Source organism: Mustela nigripes, chromosome 13 (genome assembly GCF_022355385.1).
Source record: "Mustela nigripes isolate SB6536 chromosome 13, MUSNIG.SB6536, whole genome shotgun sequence".
NCBI lineage: Eukaryota > Metazoa > Chordata > Mammalia > Carnivora > Mustelidae > Mustela > Mustela nigripes.
In genome coordinates, this window is record NC_081569.1 from 79,613,053 (window position 1) to 79,626,214 (window position 13,162).

A 13,162-nucleotide genomic window follows, 5' to 3' on the forward strand; every position below is an offset into this window, starting at 1 on the left:
GCCAGAATTTAGAGCAATGCTCCAAAACTGCCTGCTTCCCTGAAAAAGGGGACAACGGGGAGACTTCTGCGGCACTTGGAAACAGAAATGAGCTAACATTTTAACCCCTACTTTGTTTCTGGAGCTTCGTTTACTTAAGTCTAGTGATCTTTAAACCCCTAGAGCATTCTCAACATTTAAGAGATCTGAAAACGACCAATTTAGTACTTAGTTACTAACCCCACGCTCCTCCCTAGAATTTCGATTTAAAGCAGCTACCATTTGAGAAGCTGTAGCTTGATTAGATAGGACAAAACCCCCTATTATTTCACAGCTGAAAAGTAAACACTACGAGGTGTTCAGGCATTAACTCCCTGGGTCTCCCCAGTTTTTTTTTTAAATTTGTATTTATTTTAAAAATTTCTTTTCAGTATTCCAGAACTCATTGTTTATACACTACACCCAGTGCTCCGTGGACTACGTGCCCTCCATAATACCCACCCCCAGGCTCATCCAACCTCCCACTCACCGCCCCTCCAAAACCCTCATATTGTTTTTCAGAGTCCACAGTCTCTCCTGGCTCGTATCCCCCTCCAATTTCCCTCAACTACCTTCTCCTCTCCATCTCCCCATGTCCTCTGTGTTATTTCTGCAAATGTCAATACAAACGAAGGGCTGATACCGGGTCTCCCCAGTTTTGAGGAAAGCTGAAAGAGGCGGTATCCAGGCTCCAAGTGCCTCCCTCGGCCCGCCCCTCCGGGCTTTGCTTCCGGGGCAGTCAGGGCGGCCACGTAATCCTCGGGTTGCGCTCGCCAACCGTGCAGTGGATGGTGGGAGTCAAGATGGCGGCGGCGGCTGCAGCAGCTAGTATTCGAGAGAGACAAACCGGTACGATTTATTCCCTTTTTCCCGCGGTTTTACGCCTGCGGTGGAGACATCCTCTTCCTCTGCTTGTTCCCCTCCCTCGGTCGCGGTGCAGGCAGCTCCAGACGGCTCTCCAGAAGCTCAGTCCGATTCCTAGAGCAATGAGAGCCCCTCCCCTTTTGAGTTTTTAGGAAAGATGTCAGTAGCTTGAGAACTCGGCCCCTCATATGTGGTTCAGGAGAAGGGACTTCAGGGTGGGGCGTTTGCTACGGTCCTGCTCTTGTCCCTTTTCTACTGGGCCTCAGAAAGGCATCACAAGAAGATCGAGCAGCTGACATTTTACCCCTTGTTGCCACCTATCAAGTTTCTGGGTTTGTTTCTGTGCATGGTTCAGTTCTCTGCTAGTTTTAATGTTGAGGGAGTTTCATTTGGGGCACTTCCTCCACAATTACAAAATTTAGGCATTCTTTCAGAGCAGTTTACGTTCTGCTGTTTCTCTCCTTTGGACCAGTCTTTTGGGGGTACCTGAGGAAAATTGCCTAGTGATAAAGATTTCCTTCTTTAGCTTGCCGGAATGGAGTTGAATAATGGCAAAAAGCAAATGGATTGGTAGCTTTGTCATTTTAACCGTTTGACAGATTAGTATTTTAGAACTGTTCGTTTCATTATCGATAGAGCAGTTATATAGCTTTCATTTGTACAGAGAAATCTGGGTTTGTTTTTTTATTAAGGTACATATTTCTTCCCTTGAGCTTCAAATTTTTTTCCATCTTTCTTTGTTTTTCCTTATTTTCTGTAAATTTCTGGGAAATACATGATTTATACCTGTTAGCTACAGACTAATGGTTTATGCCTGTTAGCTAATTGTCCTGAAAGTTGGCAAGCTGTTAATTCTGAGGAGCAAATAGGAACAAACCATCAAGAATATGCATATTTGGAAATTGTATCCCTTGTAATCATGTTCTTCTGCATGTTAATCTGAAAGGAAAAATAAATGGTTACAATTAATATGGCTTACAGAGGGGATTTTGGTTGTGCTTGATTCCTTCCTTTAGAATTCAAAGAAAAAAATCGATAGATTTTTAATCTAGTAATGACACCAAGTGCATATGGAATTGTGTTCTGCTTTTCCCATTAGATAAGTTAGTATAAGCTATCAGATGAAGTTAGGCACAATTTAAATAAGTAAGATTTGAGGAATACCTGCCATACGTTTTATCTGTAAGCAAATTGAAGCCCCACTTGTCTTTCCAGTATGGTTCTGGCAGCTTAATAAAGCTCAATTAATTAGGTCATACTACATATTAAAATAAAACAACATATCAAGGAAGACTTCACCAATACAAAGGAGCTTTTCAAAAAATGAAATTTGTATGGTTGTAATTTTTATATGCAGAAACTTTGTAGAATATTAAGATCCAACAGTGTAATTTTGATTTCTGTGGAAATAAACTTCATTATAGTGAGATTTCATCTTGTAGCCAGATAGGTTATGCCACATTAATCATTTATCAAATTACTACTCTAGTTGAGTTCTGTCCTATTTTCAGAGGAGGGTAAAACCTTATATATGTGCTATAGTAGCAGAAGTAAACGTTTCCCTCTTAACTACTGAGAAAGTTTTGGGAAGTAAATCAAAATCAATTCTCAAATATTCTAGGTACAGAACACTATGATACAGAGGAATTTGCAATCTATTTGGGTGGATAATAGTTGATATTGAGCTTTCAATATGGCTCGGCACTGTTTTAAGTGATTTTTACATGTATTATTGTCTCCATTTTGTAGATGAGTAAACCAAGGCATAGGGAGGCTAACTAGCCTGCCAGTTTTTTGCTATGCCTGCTTGAAGAATATTTATCCTTTAAAGGTCACCTCAAAAGTCATCTCGTTTGTGAGTTTCCAGGAACACTCCCCTCTTTATTCTTACCTTCAGTACAACAGGGAGAATCTTGTGTTGCCATAGCGTTTCATGTGTGCCTCTCCATTGAGGGTTTTTGCTCAACATCCCTATTTCTCAACACTGGGGAGCCAGAGATCAACTGTGCTTTCTTTCTTGCAGTGATCTCATGTAGCCTCTTGGCTTTAGGTACTGTGTATATGCTAATGATCTCTAAATTTATATCTCTGCCCTAGACCTTTCCTCTGAACTCTGTCTACCGTATCAATTAATGGCAACTCCATCCTTGTTGCTTATGTCAGAATGTCAATTCCATCCTTGTAGTTAGTTGCTCAGGTCAGAAGCCTTTAAGGTTTCTTGACTTCTGTTTTTCATATCCCATATCAGATCTGTAAGTAAATCTTATCAGCTATACTCTGAAAATATATCCCCAATCTAATTATTGTCATTGTTATCCCACAGGTCCAAAGCACCATGAATTTCTGTAGCAACCTCTTATTTAGTTTCCTTGTTTTTTTTTTTTTTTTTTTTTTCAAAATATTTTTTTTTTTTTTAGAGGGGGGGGGGAGAGAGCGAGCACAGGCAGACAGAATGGCAGGCAGAGGCAGAGGGAGAAGCAGGCTCCCTGCTGAGCAAGGAGCCTGATGTGGGACTCGATCCCAGGACGCTGGGATCATGACCCGAGCCGAAGGCAGCTGCTTAACCAACTGAGCCACCCAGGTGTCCCGTTTCCTTGTTTTTATATTCTTGTTCCTCTTCATTTTTATTCATACAGTACCAGAATGATCTTGTCACATATTTGCTCAGAACTCTCCAACAGCTTCCTGTTTCAATCACAGTAAAAGCCAAAATAATCTTACAGTAGGCTACAGGGCCCTATATGATCTGTTACCCACTTAACGTTCTGACCTCACTCTCTAGTACTCTCCTCTTTCCTTGAACCCACCAGAATGCTCTCACTATAGAGCCTTTTTATTTGCTACCTCTTTCTGGAATATTCTTTAAGAGATAACTGGGTGTCTCACTCCTTCACCTCCCTTAGACCTTTATTCAAATGTTACCTTCTCAGGAGGTCTTTCATGGCTACTCTATTTAAAATTACACTGCAACTCTTTTCCCTCTTTCCTTTGTTTTTTCTCTGTAGCACTTGTCATGATCTCACATGCTACATGTTTTACTTTGTTGTCTTTCCCCAAACTAAAATGAAAGCTTCTTGAGTATAGGTCCTTTTTTTTTCAGTCTTTTGTGTTTATTGCCAACATCTGGAGCAGTATCCAGCAAATGGTAAACAATCACTAAACATTTGTTGAATGGTTAGTAGAGCTGAATATATAGCGAATGAGTGAAGAAAACATTCCAGGTGACCGTGAAATTACATTAACAAAGCCTATAAATGAATAGTATATTTAGGGTCAATAAAGAAAACTGGTGGGGCGCCTGGGTGGCTCAGTGGGTTAGGGCCTCTGCCTTCGGCTCAGGTCATGATCCCAGAGTCCTGGGATCAAGCCCCACATCGGGCTCTCTGCTCTGCAGGGAGCCTGCTTCCTTCTCTCTCTCTGCCTGCCTCTCTGCCTAGTTGTGATTTCTCTCTGTCAAATAAATAAAATATTTTAAAAAAAGAAAAGAAAAGAAAACTGGTTTGCTATTTCAGTTAAAAGCAATTATTTACACCTTTAGGGAGTTAATGCTAATGAAAGTAAAATTATATTCTTACACATTCTTTAAACAGACCTTGTATTTTATTAACAAATCCACTGTGTCAAAATCTGTTAACAAGTTAACCAAAGGTCCAAGTTGAGGAAACTTAACCTAGATGGGCCTGAGAAAGCAAAGGTGGGAATATCTGCTGAAACCCCTTTTTCAGTAAGGTGAGGCCTACCTCTAAAGACCTCTATACACCTGGGACTCAGCCTGTGGTTTTTCTTAGTTGTTTTGTGTCAAGAATGTGAATAGCTATTCCCACAAACGAGATTTTCTCTCTGTTAGGCCATCGGTGTCAGGGTGGTGTTGTCTATATTACCTGGAAGTGGTAGACTGGAAGAACTCCTTAAAGCTCAATGGGAGAGTTAATTCTGCAGCACCCTATATGCCTTCTATGTTATTTCTATTTTGAATACCAAAGTTTTTTGTGTGTGTGTTTGTGTGTTTTTATATAATATCCTAACATCTGTAAGCTTTTGAAGCAGCTGTAAATTACTGGCAAAGTGTATTAATGGCTAGGCATTAACTACTAACATTTTACCAAAAAGTCGTGTCTGTATGCACTCTGATACTACTATACCTACCCAAAGAAATATAAGCATTTAATAGAGGTTTTTCTAGTGAATGAATCAGTCTACTATAAATTGACAACACTGGTGACTTGAACATTATATGATAAATTCTGTATTCTATATATAGTATACAGTATGTAGTTTTACATATTATATAGGTAGAAGTTTGACTTGTAGATTATTTTGTACTACTTAAGAAAGCCTAATACAAGGGACGCCTGGTTAGTTGGTTAAGTTGGTTAAGTTGCTCAGTTGGTTAAGCAGCTGCCTTCGGCTCAGGTCATGATCCCAGCGTCCTGGGATCGAGTCCCACATCGGGCTCTTTGCTCCGCAGGGAGCCTGCTTCTCCCTCTGACTCTGCCTTCCACTCTGTCTGCCTATGCTCGCTCTCGCTCACTCTCTCTCTCTCTGACAAATAAATAAATAAAATCTTTAAAAAAAAAAAAAGAAAGCCTAATACAAATAGTTTTAAAAATAAGCCAGGCAGATTCACAGACCTGTACCCCTGGGGCTAGTAATACATTATATGTTTATTAAAAAATTAAAAATTAAAAAAAAATAAGCCAGGTAGATTTCAGAGCTGACAGTCTAAAAAATTAAATTACCCAATTAATACCCTTCCTCAATATTGGCATTCTCAACCTCACTTAGAAGTATTTTGAGATTTTTATTTTCCTTAGAAAATGTTTCTGACAAGATGAAACCAGAGAAGGTGACAAACCATAAGAGACTCTTAATCTCAGGAAATAAACTGAGGGTTGGTGGAGTGGAAGGGGGGTGGGTGGGATGGGGTGCCTGGGTGATGGACATTGGGGAGGGTATGTGCTATGGTGAGCACTGTGACTTGTACAAGACTGATGAATCACAGACCTGTACCCCTGAAACAAATAGTACATTATATGTAATAAGTAAACAAATAAATGTATGTTTCTGAGTCTGTTATGCATAAAAATGAGCAATAAAAACCTCAAAATATAATAAAATATAGAGTATAACTGCTTTGATTTTAGAAGTTGTGCATTTTCTTAGCAGGAGTTACCTGCCATATCTGTGGGAAAGTCTCACTTTTTTCATGGAGCATATATTAAACAGTACAGCTTTTCAGAAGATACTGAGGTAAATTGGTCGTAAAATATACTGCAAGATAACTACAACATAGACCTGCTGTATGATGGTTTTGTATATGAACCACTTAAGTATACATAATTTTTATTTTTCAAGTGATTCTGATCTATGCTATCAGCCCAACAGTAAAGAGACAATAGCTCCAGTTATCTATTGAGACCACTGCAAGTTTGCAGTTGACAAAATTTCTTTTTGCATCTTTATAAAGTAGTGTGGGAAAATATCTGTTTGTGTCTTCTGCACATTTTTTACCTGGATTACTTATTTTTTGGTTGTTGAGTTGTATAAGTTCTTCCTGTATTTTAGAGGCTAACCCTTTATCATTGGCAACAACATGGATGGAGCTAGACAGTATAATGCTAAGTGAAATAAGTAAGTCAGAGAAAGATAAATGCCATATTATTTCACTCATATGTAGAATTTAAAAAACAAAATGAGCAAAGGAAAAAGAAGAGAGACAAACCAGGAAGCTGACTCTTAACTATAGAGAACAAACTAATGGTTATCAGAGCGAAGGTGGGGGTGGGTAGATGAAATAGGTGATGAGGATTAAAGAGTACCCTTACCATGATGAGCACTGACTAATGTGCAGAGTTGTGTATTATTGTATACCTGCAACTAATATAACACTGTATGTTAACTATACTGGAATTAAAATAAAATTTTTTAACACTTAAAAGTTATGTGGCATTGTCATGAGGAATGAAAAAGGCTTCTTCCTGAACATTTTTCACATTTTCACCTGGCGACAGAAAAATCTCTTAAATACTTGCCAATTAGCTGTTAGATGAGATGGTCTTACAAAGTCTGATCCTGCTTTTGTATGTCCAGTCATTTGATTAATCAGTTTTATTAGAATGATTTGCACATTTTTGTTCTGAGGTAATAAATGTGAGTAATAAATGCGGGGGGCATGGAATGAAATCCTGAAAAATAATGATGATTGTTTTCATTTCCAGTGGCTTTGAAGCGTATGTTGAATTTCAATGTGCCTCATGTTAAAAATAGCACTGGAGAACCAGTATGGAAGGTAAGAGACTATTTTAATGGGGACTCTTTCCTTTTTTCTTGGCTTTTATTGGTAGTGATTGGAGGGAATTTCTTGTTAATGCTGAAGAGTAGCACATTTTAGTTGTAATGCATGAATAGTTTCTTTTTTCTTCTTTTTTTGAGAGAGAGTTTATGCTTGCTAGTAAGTGGTGAGGGGTGGCGTGAGGCTGAGGGAGGGGGAGAGAGAGAATCTTAAGCAGTCTCCACGGTCATTGAGGAGCCCAATATAAAGGCTCTATCTTACAGCCCTGAGATCATGACCTGAATTGGATGCACAACTGAGCTGAGCCACCCAGGAGCCTCTTAATGTGAATCTTTTCAATAAACACGTTATGGAGGGAGACGAAGATAGTAATACTCACCTAGGGAATCCAGCTGATATCTTGGCCTCTCACTAGTAGGTTGATGTTTTGTTCCTTAGTTTTCCAAGTCCCAAATTTGGAGCTTACAGGCTGGTTCAAGGTTAGTCCGACTCAGGGGAACTTGTCCATTTTAATGAGAGAGTGATCTGTAAACTAGAATGCCAGTTTATTAGTTTATGATCTATAAAACTGTCAGTGAAACTGCTAACTGGACTAAAAAGCAATCTATAAAATTTCTCCTTTGAGAAATGCTGGAGAACCTTTAAAAATTCCTGTACTTTGAGCTTCTTCATTTTAAACTTGGTACTTTCTTTCTTCAGAGAGATTAGAAAACAGCTGATTATGTTTAAACTTATTAGTTTATAGTCACTTTATACTTCTTTTTTGCTAATAATTGAGAATAAGTCAACCTGATATTATGGATGCTTCAAAAACTCTGATGAGTCCTTTTAAAAAAAAGTCCTTCAGGTTAACTCTGAAGGTGGTTAAAGTCATCTATTTTGAATTCATAGGTTAAGCTTCAGAGTACCCCTAATTTTTGCCTTCTTCAAGTTTATTTGCGGGCATCCTCTTATTGCCCCTTGCATAAGCAATGCTCATTTATTGTCTCTAAAGTCTGTATTAAGCTTTTGATTTAAATAGCCTGAGAAATTCTTGGGTACAGATTTATCAAATTCTCTCCCTTCCCACTACTTTCACATCACATGATTAATAATACAAATATGCTGTGGTTTAAAGAGGGAAGTCTTTTGAAAGATGAAACATCCAGCCTCTTACAACTGGAGCAGAAGCATTTTAGGGAGAAGCAGACTCCCCTCTGAGCGGGGAACCTGATGCAGGACTCAATCCCAGGACCTGGAGATCCCATAATCTGAGCAAAGGCACTTAAGCATTTGAGCCACCTAGGTGCCCCTAAAGATTTTATTTTTAAGAAATCTTTACACCCAGTGTGAGGCTCAAACTCATGACCCCGAGATTAAGAGTAGCAAGTGCCTCCAACTGAGCCCGCCTGATAGCCCAAGTTTTAGCTTTTCTAAAGAAAATGCTGGCATATAGCAAAAGCATTTTTTTATGATAGTAAGTTTCATCTCCCATTAGCAATTTCTTACTCCATAGAGAATATTGAGGTAGTTATAAAAAAAAAAAATACGAATTGAAGCTTCTCTTTTATTTGCTTTAACTCTAAAGTTAAAGTTAAAGTTAAAGTTGTTAGAAGACTCTTACTACCCCTCAAAGATGTCAGTTTTAATATTTTAGGATGTGAAAAAATGTATGTGACAAAGTAAGGCTAGCAAGTACTCTTATAGGACCTAATTATTTAAATGAGAATCTTATAACCCGAGATGCTTAAATTACCAAATTTTCTTTACACTTGTTACACATTAGTTTTGAGAGGGATTAATTTTTACTTCTTTCTTTTTAGAAAGGATATATGCAAGGGTGCCTGGGTGGCTCAGTAGGTTAGGCCTCTGCCTTCGTCTCCGGTCGTGGTCCCAGGGTCCTGGGATCGAGCCCCGCGCGTCAGGCTCTCTGCTCAGCGGGGAGCCTGCTTCCTCCTCTCTCTCTGCCTGCCTCTCTGCCTACTTGTGATCTCTGTCAAATAAATAAATAAAACATTTTTTTAAAAAAAAGGATATTTGCGAATTCGGTGGGGAAGTGTATTTGAGTTTGCTGTATGTTCAAAGTCCTTTATTATTAGCTTACGAAAATTTTATGAACATTTTATAGTTTCTGGTATGCTTTTTTATTCTAGAAAAAATATTTCAGGAAATAAATTTATGTAACATTAATTTATTTTAGCATAAGTGGTAATGCTTTAAAAAGTAGGTTATGACATGAATGGACATTTTGGTAAAAGATGGAAAATATTAAATTGAGATCAAGCAAAAGAACTCTGCATGCATGATTTATTAAAATAAAATATACTTCAACATTGTCTTAATATGAGTTCTTCTTGACTGTTCACTGATAATGATGCTTTAAAAATGCTTTTTTTTTTTTTTTAATTTTAACTAGGTGCTCATTTATGACAGATTCGGCCAAGACATCATCTCTCCATTGCTGTCTGTGAAAGAGCTGAGAGACATGGGAATCACTCTGCATTTGTGAGTTCTAACATATTTCTAATAGTAACATTTGTTTTCAGATACATTGTTAAAGGATATATTTGGCCACCTTAAAGTCAAATTATTAAGGGACATTTATAGACAAAATTATACTAGCTATTGTACTTGTATAAAACAACATTTTTTTCTCATCTCCTTTTATCTGTTTTCTTCTGAAGTTAAAAATAATTCTCAATCTGAGGCTTTATAATTTCAGAATTGAAATTTTCTCTCTTGTGTCTTTTTGTACAGACTGGTTTACCCTCTTAAATGAAGAAAAAGAACTGGTTGTGTTAAGGTCTCTTCCATCTCTGAAAATTTTTTTATTCCTCAATTTAAATATACTTTTTATAAAGAATATCTAAATTAGTTTATCATTAATAAGGAAAATATAAGTATCTATGAAATAATGACTGTTAATCACCATAGGAACTATCTGTGCTGTCTTCTTAACTACTGACTGTATTTGATTATATTATTTCTGGTATGTTTCATAAAACAAATTACATTAAGCAATTAAGTCTATACAGCTGTAGACTTGGCTGAATGGAACATTTAGAGAAGGGCTGCATTCATGTATATGTACTAATACTTTTATATACTAAAGGAGTCCAATTTTAGGATATTCTAACTATTTGCATTTTGTTCTATTTATGATGTTATAACCAATTCTTATTCTATTATGAGATATTGGAGTGAAATGTGCTCTTTTAGTGGGCATGTGGTTTTAGATTTCTAGTGAGTAACATATCAGAATGTGGTTAAATTCTTCAATTTTATGTTGCGCATTTGTTTTAAATTAATAGAATATTATATTGCATCAATTTTAAAATACATTTTTCACTTTTTATATTTCTGAAATTAGGATCTATCTTCTAATTAATACTATATCATGGTTAAATTGGCAGCATTTTTCTGTCACTTTTAACAGAAATTATTATTATTATTTTTTTTTAAGATTTATTTATTTATTTGACAGAGAGAGATCACAAGTAGGCAGAGAGGCAGGAAGAGAGGTAGGCAGAAAGAGAGGAGGAAGCAGGCTCCCTGCCGAGCAGAGAGCCCGATGTGGGACTCAATCCCAGGACCCTGAGATCATGACCTGAGCTGAAGGCAGCGGCTTAACCCACTGAGCCAGCCAGGCGCCCAGAAATTATTATTATTTTTTTAAAGATTTTATTTATTTATTTGACAGAGAGAGATCACAAGCAGGCAGAGAGGCAGGCAGAGAGAGAGGAAGGGAAGCAGGCCCCCTGCTGAGCAGAGAGCCCAATGCGGGACTTGATCCCAGGACCCCGAGATCATGACCTGAGCCGAAGGCAGTGGCTCAACCCACTGAGCCACCCAGGCACCCCTAACAGAAATTATTTTAATAATATGTTTTAAAATTGATAGCACCTTAGGTTTGATGAAACATGGAATATGGATTTTCCTTTCATTTTTATTTCAGAGTTAAAATAAAAATTTGTTGTTGGTAATGTGTTCATCCTTCTTACCTGAATATTTGGCTTGATGTCATCCTTGGAAATGGTGGTTTATTAACAAGCATTGGTTACTGTTACTGCCTTACTGATTAATTCCTTTATTTTACTAACAAAAAGATTAAAGTTTATAGACTTTAAGTGATTGTTTCATGATTATACAGCTAGTTAGTAGCAGTGTTCAGATTGCTTGACCATGAATTCTGTACTATTTGTTACTGAACCATTACTGAACCATTATGGTTCAGTAACAGTGACTAACAGAGGTGAGCCTTAGTGCTTCCTTAAGGGGTGACAAGCTAGACTGCCAGTTTGAGAGTAATAGATTCTTTCTGCCTACCTGTTGCTTCTCATGCTCAGAACATGAGATCACAGAGCTACCCTCGTGAATTTCTGTGCAAGGTGCATCTGACTATTCTTCCCTATCTGCTGAAGAATACTTTGTCAGTTACTTTATACACTGCTTGCTGGTTTAGGCTGATTTGTAGGAAATAATAAGTTTCCAGAAGATGAAATGGTGGTTGTACCCCTTTAGGCAATTGGACAGCCAGCATAAGAAGATAACATACAATGGCTGCCATAACAGTGTAATCTTTCTGGTGTCATTAGCAGCAGCCAAACAAATGGAAGGAAGTCATTAAATGCAGACACAGTGGCAGCCTCTTTCACTCTCTTTCTTATAGAGAGGTGACTACAATATCGTGTATAGAAGCATGTGTAGGAAGATTGTATGTAGATTATTCACAGAAGGATGACTAGAATATTGTATAGGTAGCATGTTGTCATATTTTCTGATATAAGTATAGCAGAATCTTACAGTGAAGAATAAAGACATTTTGTGATTTGATACTGGGATATTTGAATCAAGGTACTCCCTGAATTGTAGGAGAAAACTATCAAGTGGTATAATCTATGAGATGCCTAGATGATCTCTTGTGCATTCTCTTATGATGCAATAAATATTAAAAAAATAGATTGCCTAAAAGTTTTAAGGGAGCATTCATACATCTTTTACTTAAAAAAATATATTTGATTTTATTTATGGGTAAAATTTTTCATTATTTTTAAAGGCTCTTTCAGGTTTCTATTAGTCTTCTTGCAGAACTGCACTTTCTTCCCACTCACCCTCCCCCAACCAAAAACTGGAAATAAAATTGATAATGAATGTGCTTTAGTTTTTCTTCAGGAAGAATATTGGTATTTCTATACCAGGTGATTATAGTAAAGGAGATGAAGACTGACATTAGGATCTTATTAATAAATAATACTAGCACTGATACAAGGAGAAAGCTTAATTTCACCAAGCACTTTTAGTATACTGGTCTCCTTATCCCTGAACTGGTTTATTCCTAGTTTGAGAAATACTGTTTTAAAAACTATATTTTTAGATAAGTGACTAAGAAAAAAGTGAATTTTACATTCTTTATGTCTTTCAGGCTTTTGCACTCTGATCGAGATCCTATACCAGATGTTCCTGCAGTGTACTTTGTAATGCCAACTGAAGAAAATATTGACAGAATGTGCCAGGTAATATGAGTTCTTAATTTCCTGACCCTGTATTGTGGAAACAGGTTTTTTCCAAAAGATTTCTTAGATATCAGAATGCTTGGATGGCTCAGTTGGTTAAGCATCTGCCTTTGGGTCAGGTTTCTGGGATCGAGTCCTTCACTGGGCTCCTTGCTCAGCAGGGAGCCTGCTTCTCCCTCTGCCTCCCACTCCCCCTGCTTGTGTGCTCTCTCTCACAAATAAATAAATAAAATCTTTTTTTTTAAATTTCTTAGATTTCTAGTGTGAAAAATTTAAAATTGTCTTACTTAATTACCCACTTTGATTTTTGAGATTATCTTTGAATTTTAAAGAGACTGAAAAATTTTAAATTTTTTGGCTGAGAAAGCATATTGATTAAGACTTACCCTGGTTTTAAAAACCAGAAAATCTTGGGGCGCCTGGGTGGCTCAGTGGATTAAGCCGCTGCCTTCGGCTCAGGTCATGATCTCAGTGTCCTGGGATCGAGCCCCGCATC

The 13,162-nt window shown here is 37.4% G+C and overlaps 1 protein-coding gene across 2 annotated transcripts in view; it reads left to right on the top strand.

The window, feature by feature from the left end:
* Positions 1–759: 759 nt before the first annotated feature.
* SCFD1 (sec1 family domain containing 1) overlaps positions 760–13,162 on the top strand; it is a 108,206-nt gene continuing 95,803 nt past the window's right edge. For both annotated transcript variants that reach the window (XM_059371238.1, XM_059371239.1), the window contains exons 1-4: positions 760–867; positions 7,101–7,171; positions 9,570–9,658; positions 12,576–12,666. In XM_059371238.1, the coding sequence (XP_059227221.1) occupies positions 807–867; positions 7,101–7,171; positions 9,570–9,658; positions 12,576–12,666 (312 nt within the window). In that variant the 5' untranslated portion in view covers positions 760–806. The remainder of the gene's footprint in view (positions 868–7,100; positions 7,172–9,569; positions 9,659–12,575; positions 12,667–13,162) is intronic.